This window comes from Megalops cyprinoides, chromosome 1 (assembly GCF_013368585.1).
Source record: "Megalops cyprinoides isolate fMegCyp1 chromosome 1, fMegCyp1.pri, whole genome shotgun sequence".
Taxonomy (NCBI): domain Eukaryota; kingdom Metazoa; phylum Chordata; class Actinopteri; order Elopiformes; family Megalopidae; genus Megalops; species Megalops cyprinoides.
The window spans coordinates 35,814,247-35,841,657 of record NC_050583.1 but is presented as its reverse complement, the minus strand read 5'-3'; the positions used below and the strand labels follow the sequence as shown (position 1 = coordinate 35,841,657).

Below are 27,411 nucleotides of genomic sequence, written 5' to 3'. Positions count from 1 at the left end.
TCCACCCCCTATCTCTTCCTCAGGACTTCCTGTACGTGACACCAACGCCCATCCAGGCAGCCAGGGCAGGGAACACTCTCCATGCCTTCCTGCTGTACCGGAGGAAGCTCAACCGAGAAGAGCTCAAGCCTGTGAGTATCTCAGCACCCTGTTGACATTAGGTCTAGCATGGTAGATGAACCGTCATAGTTACACAGTTATGCCTACACCAGTTAAATTGACAGCTATACCCTGGAACTAGTATTCCTAGTGCAAGTTTTCATAGTGTGTTCTAATTATCACAGGGAGGATGATATACATCTACAAATGGAAAGAGGAGGGATAGAGAGATAATGAGTAACAAAGCAGCGTGTGCCTGTGTGTGTGGGTGAGGCACATCACTCCCATTTCCTCCAGTCTGTTTCAGTTCCCACAGACTATGTCAGAGTGTGTCTCTTTCACTGTGTCTGTTTGTAAGAGGTAGTTTTAAATCCATTCCCTCTCATGGTCTCATTCCTTTCTCTTTTGTTGCACTCTCATCTGTCCTGACCCCCCTCCCCATACTGCTGCTTCCTCTTCACTCTCCCTCTGTCCCCACACTGTTTCCTTCCTTGCCTCTCTTTTCTCCACTCCCTCTCTCCCTTCTTTCCTTTTCTTTCTCTCCCAGAGTCGTGTCCCAGGCACTGTCATTCCTCTGTGTGCCGCTCAGTGTGAGAGGATGTTCAACACCACACGCATTCCAGGAGAGGAAACTGGTAACACAGCAGCTAAACATATATACCCACATCAGTCCACCCACGCAGACATTTCCACACGTTAACACTGACTCACTGAGTCATTTGTGCACATGCAAACAAACACACACACACACACACGCATGCGCGTAATACACAATGGTCACACACATATTTTACACCACAGGCACACTAGAGTGTGGTGCTACTAAACTGCTGTAAACGCACTGCAGGAAAAGGGCATGGCTGTACATCTACACAGCAGGAATGCCAGGGGCACAGGCATGAGTGAGGGTGTCCCTCACTAGTCATAGACTCTGCTGGACCAGCAGTGCAATTCATTGCTTTGTTTTGCTGAAATGTACATAACTGCATGTTATGTCAGGACAAAGCTTAACTCAGTCTTCACATGCTGTACATATTGGAGTCTGATTTCAGCTGTGAATTTTTACAAAAATACACAATGCAATACCATTTTCAAATGAAGACTAATAAATAAAATCTGTTTTACCATACTGACTAGACACTACAGTATGTTGACATTGAGAGTGTGAGAGAGAGTGGGCGCTGTATCTTGTGTAGCTGCACTGGCTCAAGTGGTATGTTTGTAGTTTCAAGAAACTATTGCTAGCTAAACAATTTCCTCCTAACCATTTACATGTGACAGATGGTGTGGCTATGAGGCAGTTGGTCAGTCTTCTCTACGTTGTGTGCATGTCTGCCCGTTCACGTTGTATAAATGTGCCCCTCTGAGGGGCTTTGCTCAGATGTCTCTTATCTGTCTTCTGTGCTGTTCTCTTTTCCTTTTCACCCCACCTCTCTCCCCTTTCCCTGTTTCTCCCTGGGTTCTGTCCTTAATTAATTTCTGCTTTCCTCGGCTCTTTTGTTTTCTACTTCTCATTTTCATCTCTCTCTCTCCTATCCTTCACCTGGCCCTCTTTGCCTCTCTCTCTCTCTCTCTCTCTCTCTCTCTCTCTCTCTCTCTCTCTCTCTCAGTGGTTGTTGAGGTCTTCGGTTCCTTGCTGTTCCTATCAGTTTGAGAGGATGTTTGACACTTGTCGAATTCCTGGGGAGATAACAGGTATTAACACTTTGTGTACTGTTTCTCTGTTACTCGCACGGGCCTTGTCATCCTCATGCAGTTCTAATACCAGTGTTGTGTTTGTGCTGCTGTCTCTAGTTGCGTGTTCACAGCCACCCACTGTCTCTCTGTTTCTCTTCCTAACTGTGGTCTTTGATCAAATCTCAAACATACCATTTTTTATGTCATGACCTGTTGATTCCATACCAAGCATGGCCAGCAGATGACAGTATAATACAGGTATGTTTGTTTATCCTCATATAGTGATCATTCCTGTGTCAAACTCTCTCTTTCGGTGCTGAGTCAGTGTTAGTGTACTGTAGTGTCTGGTCATTTAGTGTCTATTTTTTTTAGCCCCCCCCCCATCCCCCCTCCACCCCCTTTCAGTTCTGACAGTGTCTGTATTCTACGATCGGCCCCCTCTCTGTCCCCTTCTACCAGATACCGTGCAGCACTGGCAGGACAGTGATTATGTAGCAGTGTACCACAGGGGGCGCTATTTCCGTCTGTGGTTGTACAAAGGGGGGAAGATGCTGTCACCCAGAGAGATAGAGCTCCAGATCCAGAAGATTTTGGATGACCCTTCTCCCCCTTTGCCCGGAGAGGAGAAGTTAGGAGCTCTGACTGCAGGAGACAGGTGAGTAAAACTGGTAGGGGTAGGTGGAGACTACAGATACAGTCAGGTAAGTCGAGACTAACAGGTAGATCGCCATTACCATGACTTAAGAACACCCCCTTGAGCATTGAATTTGTATTTAATAAACCAGATGGAATAATAATGTAGTGTAATTCTGCTATTGCTGTTTTGTTTGAAATTTTGACCAGTAATATCATTAGTGGCACAATCACACATGTATCTAACTGGCTGTTAAAAATAAAAATGTGTTTCTATTTCTGCTGACCTAGAATTTTTACATCCGAAGATGGCTAGCTGTGTGAAAGTTACAAGAATTATGACAGATTTGAAGTCCCAGCCCTAAGCTTTAATAAGAGTTAGATGAACGAATTATTACAAAGAATAATTTGAGTGACATCCAGTCATGCGTCAAGTTTAAATTCCCGATTAAATTTTCTTCTCTCAGTTGTGGGTAGCCGCCTGAAAAATAGGATGGAAGTTGTGTCTGCAGTCTGCGTAAGGCACTTGTCTTGCTAAGTGGCCTCCGCCCCTGTTGTGCTTTGCAGAGTGCCCTGGGCTCGGACTCGAAAGCAGTTTTTCAGCAGTGGGGTGAACAAGAGATCACTGGACTGCATTGAGAAAGCTGCCTTCTTTGTCACACTGGATGATGATGAGCATGGCATGATGGGAGATGATCCCGCTGCCAGCCTGGATCGCTATGCCAAGTCCCTGCTCCATGGGAAGTGCTATGACAGGCGAGTGTGTCATGAGTAGCATTACAGCAGCTGAGGTTTTAGTGCAGTTCAGATCTCTTGTCTGAAACTGCTCTCACTGCTCACCACACCTGGAAAACATTTTGGCTGACTTAAAACGCATAATTCGCCATAACTTCTGGCACAAGAGCGGGTGCAAAACTTAGGAAATTGTTTTAAATTAATTGGGTTGTTTTCATCAGTCTGTTTACAGTGTGTCAGTCATTTGCATGTTATCATTTACTCTGGAAAATGATTTGGTGAAAGACTGAATCTTTCTCCTCTTCCTGTGTCAGGTGGTTCGATAAGTCCTTTTCTGTGGTGGTATATAAGAATGGGAAGAATGGTTTGAATGCAGAGCACTCCTGGGCAGACGCTCCAGTAGTGGCACATCTGTGGGAGGTGAGAAGAGGAAAGTGTGGTGTGTGTGTGTGTGTGTGTACGTGTGTGCTGTGTGCATATGTACGTGTCCTTACATGTATGTGTGTCTGTCTGATAGCTGTTACAGTCGCCAGCATTCATACATTATTGTGTTCAGCCAGTGAGTCATACTGTCTGTCATATGTGATTTATTGCTTTGCTCATACAGTCAGTGCACGTGGAGAGTAGATTAATTCTGTCTTTTTACAGTATGTTTTGGCCACAGACAGTTTCCAGCTGGGCTACAATGAAGAGGGGCATTGTAAGGGGGATGTTGATCCCAATCTGCCCCAACCACAGAGGTTAACCTGGGACATTCCCTCCGAGGTAAGTGTTTGTCTGTTATTCTTGCTGTGTCTCCATTAGCCTGTCTGTCTGTTGTCGCTTGTGGTTTTGGACAAATACAAGAGATATCCTGAATTCTTGCGCAAGGAAACATTCTAAGCATCTCCATTCTCGTAATTCTCATCCTGATACCAAGAGAGTAACTTTCAGTGGTGAAATGTCAAAAAATGTCATGTGTCTCACACTTGGCAGTGCTAACTGGAACATTCTGTTCAACTTTTTTGGTATTTGGAAGGCCTAGTGTTTTTTTTTCTCCTTTGTCTGCCAATTTAGAGTGCTCACTCATATCAGAGAGATGCTGCTCATTGCTATGACCCCCATTAATAATCCGGGAAAACCCGCCTCCTCAGAAGCACATAATACCACATGCTACTCCTTTCACACTACAGTCTCCATCCCAAGTCTGCACAGACATGAGCACAGCTTTAAAGAGGCAGGCTGATCATCCAGTGGACCAGCAGGGGCCGCTGGTGTGCGATGAGACTGAGAAACCCTGGCCAAATATTATTGTGTTCGTTTTGCCTATACATAATTCCTAACTAAATTTAAGGCAGCAAATGGTCTACTTTGTAGATATCTGTAGTATTTCATTTAGTTTATGGCTGCTGAGGATACTGGCTACGTCATATTTTATGCTAAATTGGCTTAAAAATAAAAACATTTTTGTTATATTTATGTTACAAGAATCAAGAATCAAAGTTTTATTGTCATATGCACAGTAAAGAAACAAGTTCCCTGTACAATGAAATTCTTCCTTTGCCTTCCACTTATGAGTGCCGTTAGGAGTAGAACACAAGAAAACACAAGAATTTAAGAAAGAAATAATATAAAAAAGGTCAGAGAGTGTAAGAAAAAAAATATTAATAAATAAAGGATATATACATTAAATGTGCAGAAAAGGACATCAGTGCAGTGTAGAATGTGCAATGTTGATGCAATGTCAGTTCCATTCCATTGCACAGTTGGTTGCAGTGTGGGTGTGTATGTGTGAATGTATGCATGGGCTAGGCCGGGGAGGTGTGTATTTGTGTATTTGACCCATTCAAGAGTCTGATGGCTGTTGGATAGAAGCTGTTCCTGAGTCTGGATGTTCTGCATCTCATACTTCTGTACCTCTTGCCAGAGGGTAGAAGTGTGAACAGTTTGCACTGGGGGTGGGTGTAGTCCCTGACAATGGAGCAGGCTCTTTTGTGGACTCTTTGATGATAGATGTCCTGCAGAGAGGGTAGCTGTGTCCTAACAATCCTTTCAGCAGTTTTTACCACTCTGAAGATGCCTACGGTCCATTTCAGTGGTACTCCCATACCACACCGTGATGCAGCTGGTCAAGATGCTTTCAATGATGCAGCTGTAGAAGTTGCTGAGGATCTGTGGTGACTTTAAAGATTGTATGTTTTGTGTAGATTATAAAGAAAAGATTTCTTAGCTTTTAAGCAATCAAAAGCCTTATCTCTGTGTCGGGTTTTTTTGTTTTTTTGTATTAACTAATACTTAGACTGAGGTAGGGTGGTGTTTTTTAGACTAAAGTATTGTTCTGCTTTCCTGACATTGTCTGACAGGAAACATTCTTTGGAAGATCATCTTTTGCATGTTTTTCATTTTTTTGTTATTTTACTGCCACAGAAATTACAAGAGCAATGATTTTGCTCTTGTAATCACTTGATCAACTTGATCAAAATGAAGCAAAATTGTGCAATGTTGTCTTGGTGTACAATGGCTATTCTGTGTCAGCTGTCTCTCTGAACCAGTGAGTAACGGTGCTGTTGTTTTATAACTGGCATTCTTTGTTCCTTCTTTGTGTTACAGTGCTGTGTTTCTGTATGTCAGTTCGTAATAGTATTCTCTGTGTCTTTTAGTGTCGAGAGCAGGTGTCTCAGTCTTTGGCGGTGGCCCAGGCCTTGGCCGATGATGTGGACTTCCACGTTTTCTCCTTCAGGGACTTTGGGAAAGGAAGAATTAAGAAGTGCAGACTAAGTCCAGATGCTTTCATTCAGCTGGCCCTACAGCTGGCTTATTACAGGGTGAGATTGAGGTCTTCTGTGGCTCTTTGGGTCATTCTGAGGAATGATCGGCAAGCTAAATACTGTGGTGCTCCAGAGTTATCCTGAGTGACTTAGATTACCCATTTATACAACTGGATATTCACAGTGGTGCTCTTGTGGTGTACTCAATATTAAATCCATACACAAAGCTGTCTTCTCCCATTTGACAACCTGACCCTTGGTCAGACATAGAATTCATCCTGTTGTTAATTTCAGCACTAAACAGCATCTCATGAATCATGGGGATAACGGTTAATTTGGCACACACTTACCCTCCTTTCTTGCTCACCTCCCTTTGTCTTAGGAAAGGGGCATGTTTTGTCTGACCTATGAAGCTTCTATGACTCGCCTATTCAGAGAAGGGAGGACAGAGACTGTTCGGTCCTGTTCCAATGAGAGCTGTGCCTTTGTGAAAGCGCTTGAGGGTGGAGAGGTAAAGAAAAGCACTTGCCAGTTTTATTATCACTGTAAATCCATTCAGTTAATTGGTTAATATCTGTTATACTATGGGTAACAGGTATGGCTTTGTCTGTTTAACCCCTTTATTATGTTATTCCCCATTGTATCTATTTACTGTCCATCAAGGACACAGAGCTTTGTAGGCGGCTATTGCGATTGGCTACTGAGAAGCACCAGCACCTCTACCGAATGGCCATGACAGGAGCAGGCATTGACCGACACCTTTTCTGCCTTTATGTGGTCTCGAAGTACCTGGGTGTTGAGTCACCCTTCCTGAAAGAGGTGAGTGTCTTTACCTGTTTTTTTTTTTTTTTTTTTTATTTGGCTTAAGGGGCAGTAGAACTCAATGCGGTGGTCCCAAGTCTTTCGGAGCACAAAGCCATGAGATTTTCTTCCAAAAGAATCATTTTGTAGAAGTTAGGTGGTATAGGATGGGTGGATCACTTCACTGGATAACAATTGTTTATTTGAGAATGCTCCAGTTATTGCCTGTTAAAGTAAAAACATACACCTAATCTAATTTTGCGGCATATCGCGTTCGAATGGTTATTGGCACAGATGAATGGATTTTTTGGTGCGTTGTTTTTGTTTTTTGTTTCTCTAGGACACTTGGCCAAAAGGATAATTATGGTGGGTGGGTTTTGCTGGTTTCTGTGAATTTCATGGATTGTGAGTGAGTTATCTGATTAGTTGTCGGAGGAAGCCATGAATTATCAGATGTCGTCTTAACTGCCTTCCCTTGATTGTACTACCACAGACAGAGCTGGGTCCATGGCACCTTTTTGGAGCCAGTTTTCATATCAGCTACATTATAGCTGATCTAAAGGGAGTGTTAAGATGGATCTGCTGCAGTGTAAGTGCAGCAGACGGATTGGAGATGGGATGTAGAACGTGCACCTGGCATCAAACGAAGCTTCAGTTATACCAGGGATGAAGCTAAATGAAGAATTTACTTATGTTCCATAACCATTTTGGAGTGAAATCCATACTTTAGCTCATTCCAATTACATTTCTCTGATCTAGACCTCAAATATAGTTCAGAAATGCATTCAAGCATTCTAATTACAGGGCACATTATACCTTAAAGTACCAGTCAAAAGTTTGGACACACTTTTGTTTCTGTATTATTACTATTTGTCACATTTTAGAATAATAGTAAAGACATCAAAACTATGAAATGACACAAATGAAATCATGCAGTGACCACAAAGGTGTTTTAAACAAATCAAAAATTTCTTATATTTTAGATTCTTCAAAATTCAAAATTGAATTTTGCTAATAAATTCATTCGTAGGCATCAACTTCACGATTTATTGTTGTGCAAGTATCTTTCAACTTTCAAGTTTCGGGGCATAAGTATTTTAATATTTAGTAGTCAATATGTCTTTGAATGTATGTTTCCCATTATCTTAACCAGGTGTGTCCTGTCCTTTTACTGGTATTGTTTGTGATTTTGGTATACCTTTTTTTTTGGTCCTCTGCCAAATTCTAACATCCCAAAAACATTTAATGAATTTCACTAATTTTCTGCATCATTCTGCTGAGATAGGAAATGAAATGCTTTTCCCTTTTGAACTGACCAATAAGCATTTTCATATTGGTGCTTGGTATTATGCTTATGTGTTTGGCATGAAAGAATCCAAGATTAAGGTCTATTTTGATCAGTGGATATATGGTCAGCCCCAAGATTCCAAATATCCTTAAAATGTATGCAAGTTCTTTGCCCCGGTGGTTTTCGAAGTATGTGGTGTGGGAAAGTTTGAGGGTAAGTGTGACCTGAGCTGTAGGCGCCACCTACGTAACTGCAGTGCTAGCGAACAAAGCAGGTTTTTCCGAGTGTCATTCTCACTATATTCTAGTTCATCATACGCTTTGAAGAACAGACTGCTCCTAAGAATGTCAGTTTCATGGAACTTTGCCATCACCACAACCTTCCATAGACAATCTCTATGGCAGGCTCTGATAATCACCACTGCAGCTGTGAACTGATCCAGCTGTAAAAAAGTGTGAGTGTTCAGAAAAAGAAATCAGTTTACACAGTGAAATTAATTGCAAAAAATCTTGCCTTATTGCCATTTAGATATGGGGATATTTCATATGAATTATTCTCATGAAAGCATTGCCCCTGTTGCTACTGTTCTTCCTCAGTGAACAAAGACATCTTGGAGCAGGTGGGATTCATTACATTGTTGCTTAACACTGGCTCAGGGCAGGCTTCTCTCATTCAAAGACATATTGTCAGTGTTTCCTAATGAATTTGATGGCATAGTAGGATGTACCTCACCTTTGCAATGTCAAATAAAAGAGAAGTGTCTTTAATTGAACCTACAGCATCTAGGATTAATCTGGAAAAAATGTTGGTCATGAAAATATTCTTTTGTGCCAAAACAAATTCTGTATATTTCTTAGGTCCCAAAATCACATATATATATATTTTTTTTGGAAGGTGAAGGGGGCGTGCTTTACACCAATGACATCCATTCAGACACACTGTCTGGTCTCACTTAAAAACATATTTCCTTACATTTCTTTTGTGGAAAAGCATGTTACCAGATACAAACAATTTTGAGAAAAAGTCATTTTGTTTCAGGTGTTGTCGGAGCCGTGGCGCTTGTCCACCAGTCAGACTCCAGTCCAGCAAGTGGAGCTGTTCGATCTGGTCAACCATCCAGAGTACATATCCTGCGGAGGAGGCTTTGGTCCAGTCAGTACACTCCTTTTCTATGTTTCTTGACTCTCTCTCTCTCTCTCTCTCTCTCTCTCTCTCTCTCTTGCTCCCTGACTCCCTTGCTCTCTCCACCCTTCCAAATAGTTTTATTGGCATGAATTACTTTTCTGTTTGTATTGCTAAAACTGTTTTGCTATATCACGTTATTGATGTATTCAAAATGTGTTTATGTTGTAGCAGTGTGGCGTAGAGGTATTGAGTTGGGCTTGTAACAAAGGTTTTCAGTTTGATTCCCTATTGGGGCACTGCTGTTGTATCCTTTGGCAAGTTGCCCAAAATTGCACCAGTGAATATCCAGTTGTGTAAATGGGTAATCTAAGTCACTCCGGATAACAGCATTTGCTAAATGACAATAATACAATGTAATGTAGAAAAAATAAATGAAATTAATAAATTTTATGTATTGTTTGCAGTGTATTGAGAGCCATCAGTATATTCTGTCTGTCTTTTTCCTGTTAAGTATGTCAGAGGTGGTTAACTTATCCCTAGAGGATAGAGGTATGTTAGATGTTAGAGTTGGCTTATGTAAATGTCACACAGTTCAAACAGATGTCTTTTATTTTGGGCCGGTCTTCAAAAGTGTGTTTTTCATTTTGGGTCAAAAATCTCATACAGCCAAATATCAGAAAGTGATTTCATACAGCTCTGTCTTGACCTCCAGTAGATTTGTTGGTGCTGAGTCTTATTTTGTGAAGGCTTTTATTTTGTATGGAAGATAGAATGGATGGGTATTACTTTGTAGTAATTTAGTAATTTAGCTTTTACTTTGATAGAGTTTGATTAAAATTTAGGGCAGTATTTCTTTGGTTTTAACTGAAAAATGGGGAAACATCCCAAGTGAATTAATTTAATCCTTCTCGTTTTAATTTTTTACTGCAATACAGCAAATTAGGGCAACATGTAGTACAGCATTTCAGAAGTATTGCAAAATCCAGTTCCAAAATTTGTAGAGGGTCCTGATTCTGAAAGCTTACAACTTACTTTTTTGTGTAAATAAATGTACTTCACAGTCTGAAGGGTTACTAAAATTTAATACCTAATCTTGATCCAACTCACCAAGTTTAAAGTTCACGACTGGGGAATGACTTACCTTTCTTGGGGCGGAACCTTCCACCTTGCCTGGAGTCCAGCTGCCAACAGAAGTGCAGTCAGTGCCAGAATTGAAAGTCCTGTTGCAGAACACGTCCAGTATAACAAAGAATATACTTCAATTTGGATTGTAAATAAATAGAATACTAGAGTCAAACTGAGTGTGTGTGTGTATATATATATATATGTATGTATATATATATATGTTATGTATGAATAACCTAACCACTAATATTAAACAAGCAACAACAATATTTATGGTCTCTCTGGATAAGAGTGTCTGCCAAATGAATGAATGTAAATGTCAACAGTAATAAAGCTTTACAGGCAGTAAAGGTAGTGAAGGTACTCATGAGCACACATAAGTGAGTCAACATAAGGTTACTCATAATTCATGTTACTCGTATCTGCTCACTTTTGTGACTACAATATATTTTTGCAGGGCTTTATCGTAAAGCACTGCTGTTTACAGCTGCAGCTTATTATTTTTTCAGTTTTGATGGTCTGAAATTAACATTTTGTCAGTGGTAGTCACTATCAAGAGTGACAGCACAGTGAGACAATAACATTACCTTTTTGTTCATGAGCAAGTGGTTTGTAAAGTATGCGTCGTGAGCCAGTACCAGGTCATGAAAGGTCAGTTACTGGGTTGCTAGCTTACTTTAATGTAAGGGGACACAGATGTTCATTATGGCTGGCCCTCAGTCTTTTTGAGTTCTTGTAATTTAGTTTTCTTTCCAGTTTAGCTGTATGTTGCTGTAAGCACACCATTTTTGCTGCAGTTGAAATTGAAAGTAGAATTTCAGGTTATATTATTTTTTATAGAGGATATTTTGTGACAAAAGGAAACGAAGAGAGAAAATGCAAAAGGGAGAAGTGTTGGACAGCTAATCCACAACCAGAGACACAGTAGCGTTTGTAATATTCTGGGTCCACAGCCCAAACCGTTTGGCTGGAATGTGTATTCCACTGAAAGCGTGTACACTGAAAGTGACAATTGATCAATTGTGTAAATAGTGCCACAATTGCTGGGTATTAGAATGCCTGCAGGACACAGTGAGGGAGGCGCTGCACTCTGTGTGAGCTGGCCTGGGTGACCTCTTAACTTCAGGCTTCTAGCTAAGTGGCTCAAAAGTATGCCAGGGATTACAACAGGATGATTGTATGAACAGCTGTAGATCAAAATAAGTTAAAATGCCTCCGAGCAGGGAGAATTTATAGGACATTTCAGGGAGAGATTTTAATCCCCTTCCCTGCAAAAAGTGGAAATCTTTAGGGAGGTACACTGCAAAGAAGCAGTGTTCCATTGGTACATGGCTAGAATAAAAAAGTTGGTACATGGCTAGGATGAAAAAGTGTGTTTCTTTTGCTTTGTCCATTGAGATCTCACTATAATGTTTTTTTTCTTCTGCACACATTGCATGTGGTATCCAGTGGAGCTGGAGGATTTGTGGGTTGCCAGCTTTGATTTGTAGACTGTAGATTTTTGCTCTTCTGTTGTTTGTGATATACTGTAAACATGTACCTATAATGATTTGACACCATATTGAAGCAAATGTGCTTCATGATTTTTGGGCTTTGATCCAAACCAATGAAGCCCTCATGCTCTAGACATATTTGAAATTGCACATTAATTGTGTCAAGCCCTGAACAGTGTGTTTTTTGTAAAAGTTAAACACAAGCTTTTTAGTGAATGTTTTTTTTTTTCTCCTATCCTGTATGTATGTATGTATGTATGTACAACAGAGCGGAGAGGGGTAAATATGACAAATAGAGCATATACAACTTAACGCAAATAAGCTCTACAATACAAATACGCGGTGAATACTAAAAGTAAGAATAACAGTATTCTCAGTAATACTGCAGAAGAGAGCCATTATACAAAACCGTTTAGTGGTGTGGTCACCAAAAATGAGAGGGATTATGGGAGATTTACATGCAGGATGCATTTAATAGGTTTTGATATTCCTTGTCCCAGAGCTGAAAGATGGGAAGACCAACCAACTTTATTAATACAGGCTATAGAGCAGTCAGTTTGGACAATCTTTTAGCCACATCTGTTGAGAAAGAACACCATGAATCACTCAGGATTGGAGAATGTTAAAAGATAAAATAAATGTGAGGGTGAGCAAGTCAAAGTTTTAAATTAATGTCAGTATTTTTGACATCTGGAACCAGAAGGTGGACATTTTGGCACATTGCCATAATACATGCAGAGAGGAGTTTTGTGTAACTACATAATAGTGTTGGAGGTTCATCTTGAATGGTTTTAGGGGAGTGGAAAAGGCTCTGTGAGCGAGTTTTACATCAATAAGTTTCTTTCTTTGGGGATATGAATTCAGTTTTGGAATCAGTCTGATCCAATGAACACCAATCTGAATCAGATATAGTCTTTTATTTTATCGCTAATGGATGGATATAGATGGTGGATGCCATACATTTACATTGTAACTGACCTTAAATCTAATTCTAATTTTGATCTAATAAAATCTAGGAATTTTAGAGTGATGTCTGTGTCCATCTAGTTTTTGACTCTTTGTGAGTCTTTGTGTAATGCTGCCAGGATTTTATTGGCTAGTTGTGGAAGAATTGCAGGCTGAAATATTGAACAAGAACTTAAACAGGAAGGGAACTAAAGCATGCACTCCATTCAAATGCTGAGCAGAACTCTCAGCCTCATTTATTTATGTTTTGGGCATTTATTTATTTTTTCTTCTGTGTTAAGCACTCTAGCGTTGGAGCACTTGAGCACAATCCTTTGTAAGCTCTTAATATGTTTTTTTTTTTATACTTTCATCATGATGTTCCAGTTTGTCAGATATTCAGGTTCAGTTCCTTGTGGGTTTGTTCAATAAGGAAGTTAACATGAATGTCTGCCTAGGTTAGTCTCTTTTTCACTTTCATCCCCATCTCTTGAGGTAAAGTCGGCTTTGATTTTTAGAAAATCTCTTTGTCTCTTACAGGTTGCAGATGATGGCTATGGAGTATCTTACATTATAGTAGGAGAGAACATGATCAACTTCCACATCTCCTGCAAGCACTCCTGCACACAGACTGTGAGTATGCCTGATCATTCTGGCCGGTACACATCAGGACTGTAGCTCTGATTTAGCTCTTTTAATTGCCAGTTCAACCTTGCCATTTGTTTCTCAGGATTCTTGGAGATATCATACCTTGTCTTAACACCAGTGATGGTGTGGTGTGACAGGTTCTAAGAGGTAACTGATGTTCTGAGAATCTTATGACCTGCCAGTGAATATCAAGCAATCTTGATATGTTCACAGATTCTTGTTCACAGCAAGGTTTTCTACAAGCTGAAAGTTTGCTGCAGAACCACACAGAAAGAAGCAGGAGAGCTGTGCAAAACATAACTATTAGGTTGTTGCATACATTAAAGTTTAGTGGGGATCCAAAGGAAATGCACCAGACCATCTCAGGGGTAGGGAGCTTGTCAGGGTAGGGAGCCTTACTTTCTCACAATAACTCGCACTGACACAAAGTAGGGACTAACTTCAGTGCATGAAACATGAGTGAGTGGATGCTCAATCATTTTTACGATGTAAATGTTGATCTGATGAAACATTAGCTCATCAAAGCTTGCATATAGTCATGTACTACTCTGAAAGAGTAAGGATTGTCTGTGTATAATGAGCCTTTTACCTTTCAGGGCCTTAGATTGGGCCACCAGATCCACTACCTGTACAAAATCAGCTCCGGACAGCTGTCCCATTACCCTACAGATCCGCCAGATTCAGCTCCGTTGCAGCTGTGGCTTTAAATTAACATTACTTTTGTCATTTAGCAGACTCTAATCCAGAGAGACTTCCAGTGTGCAAATGCAAACTGACCTTTACCCTGCTAATCCAATCCAGGGAATATATCACTTTATTTTCTGGACCAGTTTTCCCTTTTATACCAAGATACCCAGCTGGACTCATTAGCTTGATTTATGCTCAGTTGTTCCCTCATTTCACAGAACCGGAAAGCAGGGGCAGTAACATTCTGGACTTTCCTGTTATTGGTAACTGTTCAGAAACTTAGCCAGAGGTTGCCTGCCTTGCAGAGCCAATACTGACCCCCTGTTAGCAGTTCCCAGGGTCTGCCATCCAGACAGTCTCAAAATAAGGGAACAGATTACACAAATGTCTCTGCAGATTCATTTCCATGCCATAATGGGGTAATGGTGTTCAAGCGCCTTAAGCTTGCCCAACATATTAAAATGAAATTTGCAAGTGGCTTGACTGCCAATGAATCTGGCAGGTTATAACAGGGAAGGTGTCAGTGAAGGTTAAATTGTTGTGAGAATATTTTTGTTGTATTTAAATATTATAGTTGTACAGTATATGCTAGAACAATTCATATTGTCAACAATTCGAGTTGTCATTTGCCAACAGTTATCATGAGCCCACATCAGCAGAGCAGCTTGGCTTGATTATCCCAGGAATAGGGATTGGTGGGTTGGTCAGGGTCGCCTCGTCACCCTGCTCTTGACACCTTGAGATTTGTGGGAACCTATGAGTTACTTAGTATCAGGAGGATGCGCCTCTCTTTCAACAGCATTTGCCTCCTGTTCCACCGTGGAATTGCAGTGTGAAAAATAGGTGTAAAAAAAATAGAAATTCATCTTCAGTTGGTGTGTGTGAATATTGGCGGATTGCACGCACCTCACCCCACGATCCTTCATGGGTTCAGTTGTTGTTGCTGTGGCAGGTGACAAGCTAATAATTGGCAACTTGTAAAAGTTGGGGGGAAAAAGGAGGAAAAATAAAAAATGTATTTATTCTCCATTCAAAAGTAAAGTGCTTTTCGTAGTGGCAGTAGAATTGGTATCTGTTCTGGGGTTGTATATAATATTCGCTTACAATATTTGAAGAAGTAGTACTGTAGGTATACCTTACCTCTAATGTTATAATGAGTACTGCATGGTTAATTCAAATGTTGGTGAATGTGTGTCTGTCTCTACTTTCTTTCCTCCCTCAGGACTCTCACAAGTTTGGTGCGCAGATCAGACAGGCTCTGTTGGACCTTCTGGCACTGATCAGCCCAGACCAAAGAGATCCGACCAGAGGAGGCAAGACACAGGCGAAGAAAGACCTGTAGATATAACAGGCAAAGCCTGTGGGGATGGCGATGGGCTAAAGAAATGGATAGGAAAGACTGAACTGTAGCACGAGTAGGGTGTTCCCAGGGGGAGGGTAAGTGAAGCACAAAATGCAAAGTATACAAGAAATGGGAAGGGCAGCTTGGAGAAAGAGGTTATGAAACTGTAAAAATGACTAACAGGAAAAGAATTTAGAATTGGAGGGAAGAGGGAGGCTTATTTAGATAAGAAAAAAAGGCAAGGCAAGAGCAGTGATGAGAGGATGATGAGTAGGGAAAGAAAAAAGGGAAGTAGAAAGAGTTGCCTCTTTCCGTCGCACTTGATAATGAATGTTCTCAAAAATGGTCAGTCATTTTTTTGTTTGTTCTTGTTTTTTTTTTTTTTCCTTGGGCACAACATATTGAAAGCCGCACAATGCAAAACCATGACCAGACCTCTCACCAATAACTGGCATACTGATGAATTCCTTAGTTAGGTATAAGATGAATTTCTTTGCGCTAGCTAGCACACCCCTAAACTCAGTGTAAAATCATTGTACTCTTGATTCTCTAGCTTATTCTGTATTTGTATTTATTGTTTTTAATTTTTGATAGATTCCTAATCTAGATATACCATTAACATTTTAATTGGATTTTGATTTTCAAATTAATACTCCAAATGTAATATAATGATATGTCAAATTCATTTATAGATGAAATAGTACAGTACAGTGTGCCTACTGCATTAGAAAGTGTATTCAGTGGTTTTATATATCCCTATTGATTCCACTGCTTATGAGAATCAACCTTTTCTGCTTTGGCTTTCAGTGTAACTTGTTATGATGGTACTGTCATGTAAAAGGCCATTGACAACACCAGAGCATTAATGTATTGCACTGTATTTTACCTGGAACAAAAGGAGTGAACTGGCCTTGTCTGTAGCTCTGATTGGTCAGTAACGCATCAGTCTCAGAGCAGTCAAGGACCTAACAGAAACTGTAGGTGAGCTATTTTGCATCTCGGGCATGAAGACAGTATGCCTGCATTGTATAAGATAAAATCAGAAGTGTTACTATACAACTTACAGCAGGGAAAAAGGTGACCAATAGGTGTTGCTAAAAGTGTCCTAAGATTTTTTTTATTTCAATATTGCCTCTGCCAATTACCTGTCTCTCACACTCCATTGTACATTTAAAATGTAAGGTTTTTAGTCTTCAGGACAATGGACATTTCTGCTCACTGTTGTCTGTCAGAGAAAGACAGATGCAAAAGTGCAGTGTATAGTCCATGGTCCACCAAGCATTAATGGTTCTGCTATGGTTGAGCTCTGAATGTTAGTTTTCAGAAATTCAGAGTACTAGCATTAGCCTGATGCTCCCTTGCTTTCTCAGTAGGATTCATGCAAGCCGTTTGCTGCAGTATGTGTGCAAAGCATTTCTCACTGTTTCTGGAAGCTTGAGTGGACACCCCCAAAACAGTTTGCAGCTATGTGCATGGAAGCTATTTCAGTAGTGTACGTGTCAATGTGGGAAGTCTTTCTCAGGCATGCACACACAGCTGAAATATACCTGTATTTCAGTTTGGTGTATGTGCTTAAATGACAGCATTACAACATCTCCACACAAAGACCCTGCCAAAGTTAATAGAGGTCAGAAAGAGGGATAGTATATGTGGTAGTGTATAACAGGGAATATTGATGTGTATGTTTAAGACAAAAGACTATCGCACAGTACCATTTGCTGTGATCAGTTGCATTTTCCTCAATTTAGCTGCTTGTGTAAGAAAAGATTTTATAATCCCCATTTTTTAGGCAAACATGGCAGGTGGACATAAAAAAAGGAAAATGGACTGAATATATTTTAATACCTTCGCACTGATGAACCAGTAACAAGCCTCTTGTTATTTATATATCTTGTTAGTTATGAATTGCATAAACACCATGTTTATGTAGGACATTTACCCTTCCAATCAGCAATCTCCCCCTGCAAATTAGTGCATTGATCCACTATCTATTGCCCAAAATCTCCTAATCCATTGATGAATTTATTACCAACCAAGAGATAGTATACAGTAGACCTTAAAAGTGATATTTAAAACTTAACATTACATTAACTATATTCCACTGAATGATGAGAGAAAATGATCATTTTTGATTTTTGACATTTTCCATTTGGTTATTGCAGTTGCCACACAGAGTTTGAGGATACAGTTAATGAATCAGTTTGGGTCTGGTGCTTCCCATTGCACTGCTGTAAAACCCGCCTTGCCTGTTTTTTTTATATATATACATATATATCTGTGCGTGTGAAGTGTTGTTGGTCATTTTAAGGGTCATATAAGATGGATATCTCATAAATTGTTACCATAGCAATGCCATAGCAATGTATGTGCACCTTGTGTAAATACATTCCCTCTGTTAAAGATATTTATTCAAAAGCGACAGACTTTGATGTCGCACCATTGACTTGCTTGAGCTTTCATCTCCCTGTATACAAAGGTTATGTGTATGCTGCATGATTGCTATGGTGGGTGAGCTGAGCCTTGGTAAATGTATCCTCTTTGGATAATTTCAGAATTTGGCCTTAACCACTAATAGATCTGTTAGTTATGAAGTTCAGAGGCTGCCAACATTTTTGTGAGCAACTTTACATTTATAACAATTATGTATTCCCCTCTTATCTGCCTTAGCCCAAATCCACTACCCAGCAAACCAAACATTCACATGCTAATCTCTCCATAACCTCAAACCCTTCAATCCAACGAAATGTACATGCATCCACAGTGTGTTCTCCATCTTATAGACTATGGTATGATTATCATGATCAAGTTACTTTTCCAATATTCTGAAGTAAGCATTTTAGTCATTATTGGTATTATTTGGAATGTCGGCATATTTTTTTGAACATGACACATGAGGGAGATTGACTTCTTTGAAGTACTGTATTCGTATGACTCCAGCTACTCTACCTCTGTGTATTCCTTTAAGTAAATTATTGCCATTATTTTATTTACTAGACAAACAAAATTATAAGACTAAATGCAGACTGCTATTTTGACAAAGGCAGCAAAGATTTTGTATATCAGAAAACTGATATCTTGGGTAGTGAGCAAGTTTATCTTCACAACAGGTCAAGGTTACTGACCAATAGTTTTGCAACCTTGCTCTGATTCTTGTGATTTGTTAGGTTTTTTTTAACTACCCAATTGCTTGTTCTTGGACAACAGCTTTACCTTACAGACCTAAGGTCTTTAAATGGTAACCAAGGGCTACTTATCTTATCCAAAACTCTTAAAGATGAGTGCTGAATAAGTGGCATCCAGACTCTTCACATACTGACCTGAAAAAATGCAGCATAGGCAGCTCCAGTGTGTTTGTCAATTTGCATAATATAATAAGATGCTACTTTTAGAGTATTGGTTTGGTCCCCCATATGTAGCAACCGTATATATTAGTGATTGCATCGTAGTAACACAAGTGGGTGTGTTATTACACAGTAACAATCATCTAGCAAACTGGATGATAAATGAGGGCAAAAAGGAGTCCCCCCAACATTCCGAATAGTCAGAAAAAAATTCAATTTCAATGTAAAATCACAGTTTTTTTCCCTCCTCAAATTAGATGCAGTTACAAAATAGGGATGCGTTGACTTGATAATTTTGAATCATTGAAAAATAGTTGAATGATTGAAAAATAGTGATGGATAGGCACTTGGAATTGTTTGATCTTAGTTTTTAGAGATGGGTACACAGTATGTTTTTAATTTGAGAATAAACTATTTTAATTTCAAAAGTATTACTTTGACATTTTTCCTATACTAAGCTAGACTACTACAAAATATTATAAAATAATATTAGCAGAAACCCATGTATTTCCAAAGCAGTATTTGAATGATTACATATTGGTTGGTAAGGAAACTGTGCAGCTGAATGTCTCTGAAAGGGTCCAGTCATTTCACTGCATAGTAAACTAGGATTGATCTTTTTTGTTTATTACATCAGTTTGTCTGTGTTGTGTTATGGAATAAATACAAAACAATGCAAGCTTTGAGTTTCTTAAATTAACTATAGCCAAGCAAAAATGCTGGATCTGGAGGTCTGGTTGACCGTTTTTCTGTCTCATTCTGTTCCTTTAACCTTCAAGCAACATTTGTCAGTCATCCGGTGTGTCTGCGGTCTGCTGTTCACAAACATTGCACTTTTGTTTCCTCTGTCCGCTTCTTTAAACTCCTGTCTATCGACCTCCTCCATGGTATAAGTTTAAGTATGAATATAATTGTACCACTGACTCCAGCCGAGCTTCTGTACAGTGCTTACTGTGTATTACCGTTCTCTGCTGGAAACTGTTTTAATCTGCAGTTTTTCGTAAAACAACAAAAAGTGAAAATGAATTTGCTTTTTCAAATAAAGAAAATACAACATTCCAAATAGATTTAGATCATTTCTTTGTTTGTGCTTGTGAGTACATTTTTGTGTATTGAGTAGGGCACATACTCATTTAGTAGCCTTTTTCATGCTTTTTTCTCCTTTCAAACAATTCTGTTTCAGAATCGGTAGTTGTTTGCAGTTATAGGCTCTTCTTACCATGACAACCTCTGTGCTTGAACATGAGTGCCAACATAAGATGAATACAATCCTCTATATTGGTACACAGCCAACAGCACTGCAGGTGACACAGTGGAGTGGGTGTTCATTGGAGGATATGTGCTATTCTGCTGACATCATCTAAGCATCTAAGCTTGCTGGAGGATTCCTGAGGGCAGTGAGACAAGCAACCCTTGCTGACAGGGGCAGCTGTGAGCTCATGGTCGTTGTTGGCTGATGCGGCTGGGATCGAACCTGGGCTGTGGAGCTCAGCTCAAGGCAAGCGCCTTAGCCACTGAGCTACACAAATCCAGATGATTAAAAAAGGAGCGAAAAGTTAATTCTGTGGCGGTAGAATGTCAGCCCATTTTACATATGACTCCAGCCACTCCATACAAAACATGTTTTCTGTGCTATTTTAAAAGCAGTAATCACTTAAATTAGGAATGTGTTCCCTTATCATAAACAGGACATTGCATTTTGAAATCTTGTTCCATACTTGTTTTCATTGACTTGCCCAGACTTATGCAATTCAGTTTTTCAACAAATGGAATGCCATTTCAAGTATGTTCAAGTGCTGCTGACCCAATGATGACTGGGAGCCCACAGCAATGGAAGAAACTGTCCTCATCCCATGGGGGATATAGGAGTTGGTAGGTCAGACGGGGGTTTGTTATTTCCCAGAGCAGCTTCCAAATAAGTGCATCACAATGCTAAGAGTGGTTACCGAAAAGTACTATCAAGAGGTCAGTAAAATACTTAAGTGAGTTAAGAGCTAAACTAGTGTAGAATGTTTTTTTTTAATAGACAATAGGGATACATAGGATTGACAGAGAGGAAGGTAGACTAGGGATAAAGCTTGACGAGATGAATTTCCAGCTTTCCCTTGAAAGCACCCAGGGAGTCTGTTCTATGAATCTCAGCAGGAAGCTCATTCCAACAGTGTGGAGCAAGTACTGAGAAGAGGCGGGTCAGTCATCCGGTCATCCAGTCATTGTCAGTCATCCGGTGTGTCTGCGGTCTGCTGCTCACAAACATTGCACTTTTGTTTCCTCTGTCCACTTCTTTAAATTCCTGTCTATCGACCTCCTCCATGAATATAATTGTACCACTGACTCCAGACAAGCTTTTGTACAGTTGTGCTTAAAGGTTGGTAACAAGGTCTTGAACTTGATCCTTGCTGCAACTGGTAGCCAGTGGAGGGACTCAAAGAGAGTTGTCACATGGGCCTGCTTGGGGAGGTTGAATGTCAGTCGGGCTGCTGCATTCTGGATAAGCTGCAGCAGTTGGATGGCATACGCCGGGGGGCAGCAAGCAGCGAGCTGCAGTAGTCAAAGACTCCTGCTAGTCAATTGGGCACCTGCAGGTCTGTCTGTAAAACTGCAGATGAAGTATCCTCCTCTGACTCTGACAAGCTGGGGACTGTGGTGTGCAAAGCAGCAGTGGTGACATCACATGTTTCAGAGAGCATGTGTTTTCGCCCTCCTGGATTGTCAGTGGGGATTGCAGTGATGGGCAGCATTTCTGCAACACAATTGGGCATTCCAAACTGGGAGAAAAAGGGGGGGGAGAGCTCCAATTATGGGATCTTGGACAATGAATTTGATGTGTATCTGGATTTCATGTATCTGTTAAAATTAGTACAGTCATTCTAACATGATTGAATACCATTTTGTAACTGCTATGGCTGCTACTGTGTCGGCATTTTTCTACCTACTGATGCTGTTCCCTCTACTGTGGAACATGTTCTTTACAGTGGTCTTAGTCCACTTCCTCTTTTGTTGGGAAACCACAAAACATAGATTCACTCTATAACCACTTCAGACATTGTTTCTTTCTACAAATAAAACATTCTAATAAAGCACATATTTACCACTACAACTGATAACATTTATTGACATGGCGTTGTTAATTAGTGCCTCCATCTAATGCGGCATGTACATATACAGCATTAAAGGCAGAGTGAAGCAGTTTAGCAATGGCCTGTTTTTGATTTGGTATGAATGTCCTGTATTTTAACTTTGTCATGCAATAACCCGTATATATGTTGGGAGAGCATTCATTCTTAGGGAATCAGGAATTTCACAAATATGTTGCAAGAAAAACCACAGAAGAACCAAACAAGGACCTTTGGAAGGGGATATATTGAGCGGTAGGTACTTAATTACTGGCAGTTACTGGGCTTAATGAACAAATACCAAGTAAAAATAGTCAAAGGAGCTCTTGATTGGTGCCATCTGTTTGCGGAATTCATCATTACTGATTGATAAATAACATTAAAATCTGTACTTTTGTCAATTGAAAGCTAGGTCTTACGTGAAGTATTTGTTTTTAGCGGCAAGATTCACTTTACAGTTTTGATGTATATGTTACGTAGCACAGTGTAACCCACTCAATATCACCTTTTGCTCCCAATACAAATATGATACAGAGCAATGCGTAAAATTAGGCTTGCAATATCTTGGTGGCACCACCACAGAGGAGAACAAAGAACCTACCCATGTTTACCCATGTCTGTTCGTGTGCTTTACAGCTGAATAAAGAGTTTCATTCCAAAGGTCATACTTTTGGAGCCCTGTGACTTTTTAAGTTTACAAAGATCAAAATTAACAAGTAGCAACACAAATACTCATTACTACATTTTTGTAACTGGTAACATTGAAGTACTGAAACAGCAGGTGAGGCCCGCGACTGCACATTCAACACTATTAACTTGACAACAGGAGTAAATTCAGGAAGCTGAAGTGCTGAGTTATGTCCCGTATCCGTTCAGAGTGTTGCACTGCTTTTCCGCATGTGCCCTTGAGATTCAACTTGAGGACTGCTGAAATATTACCAGCGACATTTTTCAGCATAGCAATGGTACGATCACTAACCAGTGTGTTTAGCTACTGATATCCCTTGGCAACACCATCCCACTAATGTTGTTTGGCTGTTCACAAAGTTTTATACTGCAAGGCATGGTATGATTTGTAAAAATAAAATAGGGATGTTACACCAAAGAGCAACATGCCATTACTTTGTCTTCAAAGGTGACAGTTATCTGGTTTCCTGATGATACTAAGAGAATTCATTTAAGATGAGGTGTGTGAAATGTTAATATTAAGACCTTTGCAAATTCATACAAGTTTGGTACAATCAAAGGAAATCATCTGCTGAATTCAAAACTTATGGTAAATTCACAGAACAAAATGTGAACAAAAATATATACTCTCCATCCCTTTCTTTCTTTTTAAAACCACAACATCCGTTCTTAGTAATCTAGCTCTCTAGAAATGAGGGCAGGAGATTTGAGACCACAGGCAGTGGTTATTCTGTTTTTGTTGTCAACAACACCTTTGAAGTGCTTTGACAACAAAATATTTTCATGCCACTGAAACACATCTGCATTTGAAGGTTTTAGTTTCTGTTCCTTGACCTCCCTCTTTTCCTTACTTTGAAAAACTGAATTCTATGATGAATGAATGAATCATACCAATGAACATGGGAACAACAAAACCAGCAATGTGTATATGAAGCTACATGCATGAATCCTCCAGTTAACCTTAATCTTTTATGGTTTTCCCCTTTTTATGAAACTGGGACCGCCCATTTGTACCTCAGGCTTGTCTCACTGTAACAGCCTCTAGAGCACTGATGTAAGATGAATTCAATTCTGTGACACTCTTATGCAGCAAGTGGCTACTTTTCACACTACAGGTCATTGGAGAATAGGCGCCACTCCGCTGATGTCAACCAGGCAATTTGCAGGTACCGGACAAAACACAGGGTGCCTGAGAGTGGTGACATGGGGAAACCCTGGCCAACCTACCTACACCCCCTGCCCCAGTGGCACAAGGGCACAATTTGTTCTGCAGGTGTGGACTGCTGGTTATTTTCCATTTGTCATAAAATGACAATGCCAGTTTGGAATATAGGCCAACCACATAGCTTTTATTTAATTTACATACTGCATCAAACATTTATATACTTGGATGCTTGCACAAAATGATTCAGGTTATGGGCTTTACTGATGGTTACAATGCCAGTGACAATCCTCTGGTTGCCAAGCTAGTCTGGCAGAATGCTAAACATTACACACATTTATCATTCATTATTAATTAGTCCTAATTTCTTTTATATTCCAAGCTTGTTTTTTTTTATTTTAGGCGTAGATTACTTATACTGCTTCAAAAAGGGCCAATTAGCCTAGTGCAATTTGGTTAACGTCATGTTTTGAGCACAAACACCCTTTTACTGGATACTTACCTTCCAACTTTGTTTCCAGCTGCAGATCTGAGAAAACGTTTGATTTTCAAAGTCAGATAACGTTGTCTGTCTCGGCCAATTTTGTGGAAAGTTAGCCATACCAATAGCAGTTTTTTCCTGACAGAAGAGATGCATCGGGATAGTACACGTATTGCTTTTAAAAGGTTTTTTTTATATCGGGAATTTAGATAAAACATACCGATGACTGATAATCAAAAATTTGCAAGTATCGGCCCCGATTATCTAATGACCAGATAATCGGTCGACCCCTGCTTAGTTTTACCTGTAGGCTAATTAGAATGTCGTCTAGGTAACAGACAACACCTGGAAGGCCCTGTAATACTTGATCCATTATCCGCTGGAATATAGCGGGCGCACTGGTTATACCATAAGGTAATCGATTCATCTGATACAAACTTTTGGGCGTATTAATGATCAGGTACGGTTTTGACTGTGTATCCACCTCAACCTGCTGACAGGCTTGAGTGAGGTCTAGCTTGGTACTGACCACCGGCTAAAGTGGCGAATGGGTCCTATGTTTTAGGAAGGGGGTATTTGTCAATCTCTAACCACGGGTTTACCGTAACCTTATAGTCCCCACAGATTCTCACATCTCCATTGTTTTTCGGAATACGCACAATAGGTGCAGCCGATTCGCTATACTCTACTGGTGTGATAACACCTAGATCCTCTAGCTGTTGCAAGTGTTTGTCCACTGCTTGTCTTAAGGCACATGGTACTGGCCTTGTCTTGCAAAATTTTGGTGAAGCATTATAAACCAATTGTAGTTTTGCCTTTACACCTGAGATAGCTCCTTTGTCTGAGTTAAACACTTGGGAGTACTTTTCACAGATTTCAAGTACAGGGTCAGACACAATTTACTCTGGACCAGTCTAAGCGTAAATGCTGAATCCAATTTGTACCCATTAGGGATGGACCTTTCCCCTTAGACGCTAACAAGGTAAGTTGTTGTTTGTTCTCCACACTGTACTTTAACTGTAAATTTGCCTAGCAGCGGAATTGGCACTGCTGAGTAAGTTTTCAAAGTTACCTCACATGGTTGTAATTTGTATTTCTTAAACATTTGCCTGTACAATTTCTCTGAAATGATACTCATTGCTGCAACAGTATCTACCTCCATCTTAATTCTGATGCCATTACATCTTGCCATCACCATATATGGTCTCACATACTCACAGTCACCTGTTTTCAGTTTCTGAAAACAGTTCAAAGTCCTTTTCAGTTATTGGAACCTCTGCAGTTGTATGACGAGCCGGAAGGTCCATTGTAGAACAGTTCATTTCTGGAGGTCGCACTGGTGTCTCCGGAGCCACTGCAGTCTCTTCAACGCAGCGCTGTCGTAGATACCTCGCTGCCGGCGCTGCTGTGTTCTCCTGGTTTGGCTCTGTGGCAATGTACCTGGTCTGTCTGTCAGATGTAGCGCTGTTGTTGGTAGGACGCTGCCTGCTGGAGCGACAGCCCTGGCTGTCTGTCTCCTTCGCAGTTCCACTCCTACACGCGCGCCACATGACCCTTTTTGTTGCAGGCTCTGCACTGGAACTCTTTATACTCGCAAGTCGAAGCCGGATGCCACTCGCCCAGCCATCGGTAGCAAATGCTCGTGTCACCTCTGCAGCTCTGTTGCCTTTTCCTCCCGTTTGTTGTCTATCGGCCCACGGGGCTTGTTGCTTCCTTTGAAGCTGCTTACGTTGTCTGTTCTCAGTGGCGTTTGCTGAAACGTTTTCATGCTAGCTGAAGTGCACTTTAAGTTGTTAACCACATCGCTAACTTTTGCCCAGCTTAACTATTCTACATACGCTTAGCAATTTAGCTCTGAGCTCCTTGCTGCTAATGCCAGCTGGTTTCTCAATTGTTCTTCCAGCGATGCACCGAACTCGCAAGTGGCTGCTAAACCCTTTAACGCGGCTACATATTCGGCTACACTCTCCATTCATCTGTTTGCGTGCACGGAAACTGTACCGCTCGCTCAGTACATTTTTCTTGGGCACATAAAAGTCTCTGGGTGCTTTCAAAATGTCGGCTAATGGTGTTTCAGACGGTGTACTCGGTGCAACCAAGTCTGTCAATAGCGAGGATGTCTTTGCACCTAAGACAGATAGGAAAACTGCTCTTTGATTCTCCCTTTCGATTCCGTTGGCTTCCACAAATTGTGCAAAGCGTTCTTCATACCTACTGAAGCTTTCATTAGCCTCATTGAAACATAAGCCCGAATCACTGCTGAAAACCGCCATTTCTGAACTAAGTTAATTACACCTTTTCTTCTCCGTTTTCAAATAAAAGTCTTTAATCCCGTCCTCGTCACCAGTGTTGTGTTGTCCCATATGAACAACAGGTTCGCTTTTTAATAATGGAGAGAAACAGAAGTAACATTTGAACGTGAGCATATCTTTATTTTTTATAGAGCGTTATTTGTTTGTTTGTTTTACAACGCAGAACCATCTTCTGCTTACAGGATTGAGAACCAAAGTAGAAAAACCGCGCCAGACGTACGTGATGCCCCGATTTTATATCACGCATGACATCACCAGACTCTAACCAATCACATAAAGTACGGATTCATGTAATGGGCAAACTAACTTTTTCTGCGTTCTTTTTAACAATGCGTTTCTGTGCATGCAAATACACTAAAGGGGAGGTGACATTTATAGATGGCACCGTGAATGCCTGTGGATATACCAAAATACTGGCTGACAAGATGACTCCTAGTCTCCAGAAGCTTGGCCGAAGAGGAATATTCCAGCTTGATAACGATCCAAAGCACACTGCCAAAATCACGCAAGAGTTTCTAAAGAAGAAAAAAATGAAAACTATGACCTGGCAGAGTATGTCGCCTGACTTGAATCCAATAGAACACATTTGGGGTATTTTAATGAGGAAAATAGAGCAACTCAACCCCTCCAGCAAAGAGTAGCTGAAAAAATACCTCTGAAGAATGGCAGAACATCTCTCCAGATATTTGTGCAACACTGGTATTCTCCATACTGAGAAGGATTGAGTCTGTCATCAAAAATAAAGGTGGACATATGAAGTATTGAAGAAATAAAAGATTTGAATTTCAGTTATGAAAGGTGTACTGACTTTTGTTGCATTGAGTTCCCACTGTGGGGCCTGTATTTTTAATATAGTAAATCTAAACAGTTAGTTTTTAAATTTACATAAAAATACCCTACTGTTCAACTTAGAAATAATGCAATTATTGAGAGGTAATACAATTTTGAATCATTTAACATTTAGTGA

General features: G+C 40.3%; 1 protein-coding gene across 4 annotated transcripts in view; it reads left to right on the top strand.

The window, feature by feature from the left end:
• The window catches only part of LOC118773619 (carnitine O-palmitoyltransferase 1, liver isoform-like), a 31,445-nt gene extending 15,492 nt beyond the window's left edge, over nucleotides 1-15,953 (top strand). For 3 of the 4 annotated variants that reach the window (XM_036522637.1, XM_036522645.1, XM_036522653.1), the window contains exons 8-19: nucleotides 24-131; nucleotides 647-734; nucleotides 2,236-2,431; nucleotides 2,977-3,165; nucleotides 3,459-3,564; nucleotides 3,793-3,909; nucleotides 5,784-5,948; nucleotides 6,274-6,402; nucleotides 6,555-6,710; nucleotides 9,019-9,132; nucleotides 13,209-13,301; nucleotides 15,226-15,953. In XM_036522637.1, the coding sequence (XP_036378530.1) occupies nucleotides 24-131; nucleotides 647-734; nucleotides 2,236-2,431; nucleotides 2,977-3,165; nucleotides 3,459-3,564; nucleotides 3,793-3,909; nucleotides 5,784-5,948; nucleotides 6,274-6,402; nucleotides 6,555-6,710; nucleotides 9,019-9,132; nucleotides 13,209-13,301; nucleotides 15,226-15,345 (1,581 nt within the window). In that variant the 3' untranslated portion in view covers nucleotides 15,346-15,953. Of the gene's footprint in view, nucleotides 1-23; nucleotides 132-646; nucleotides 735-1,709; nucleotides 1,795-2,235; nucleotides 2,432-2,976; nucleotides 3,166-3,458; nucleotides 3,565-3,792; nucleotides 3,910-5,783; nucleotides 5,949-6,273; nucleotides 6,403-6,554; nucleotides 6,711-9,018; nucleotides 9,133-13,208; nucleotides 13,302-15,225 lie in introns of all 4 variants that reach the window. The other variant, XM_036522660.1, reaches the window with a different exon arrangement.
• Nucleotides 15,954-27,411: the final 11,458 nt, after the last annotated feature.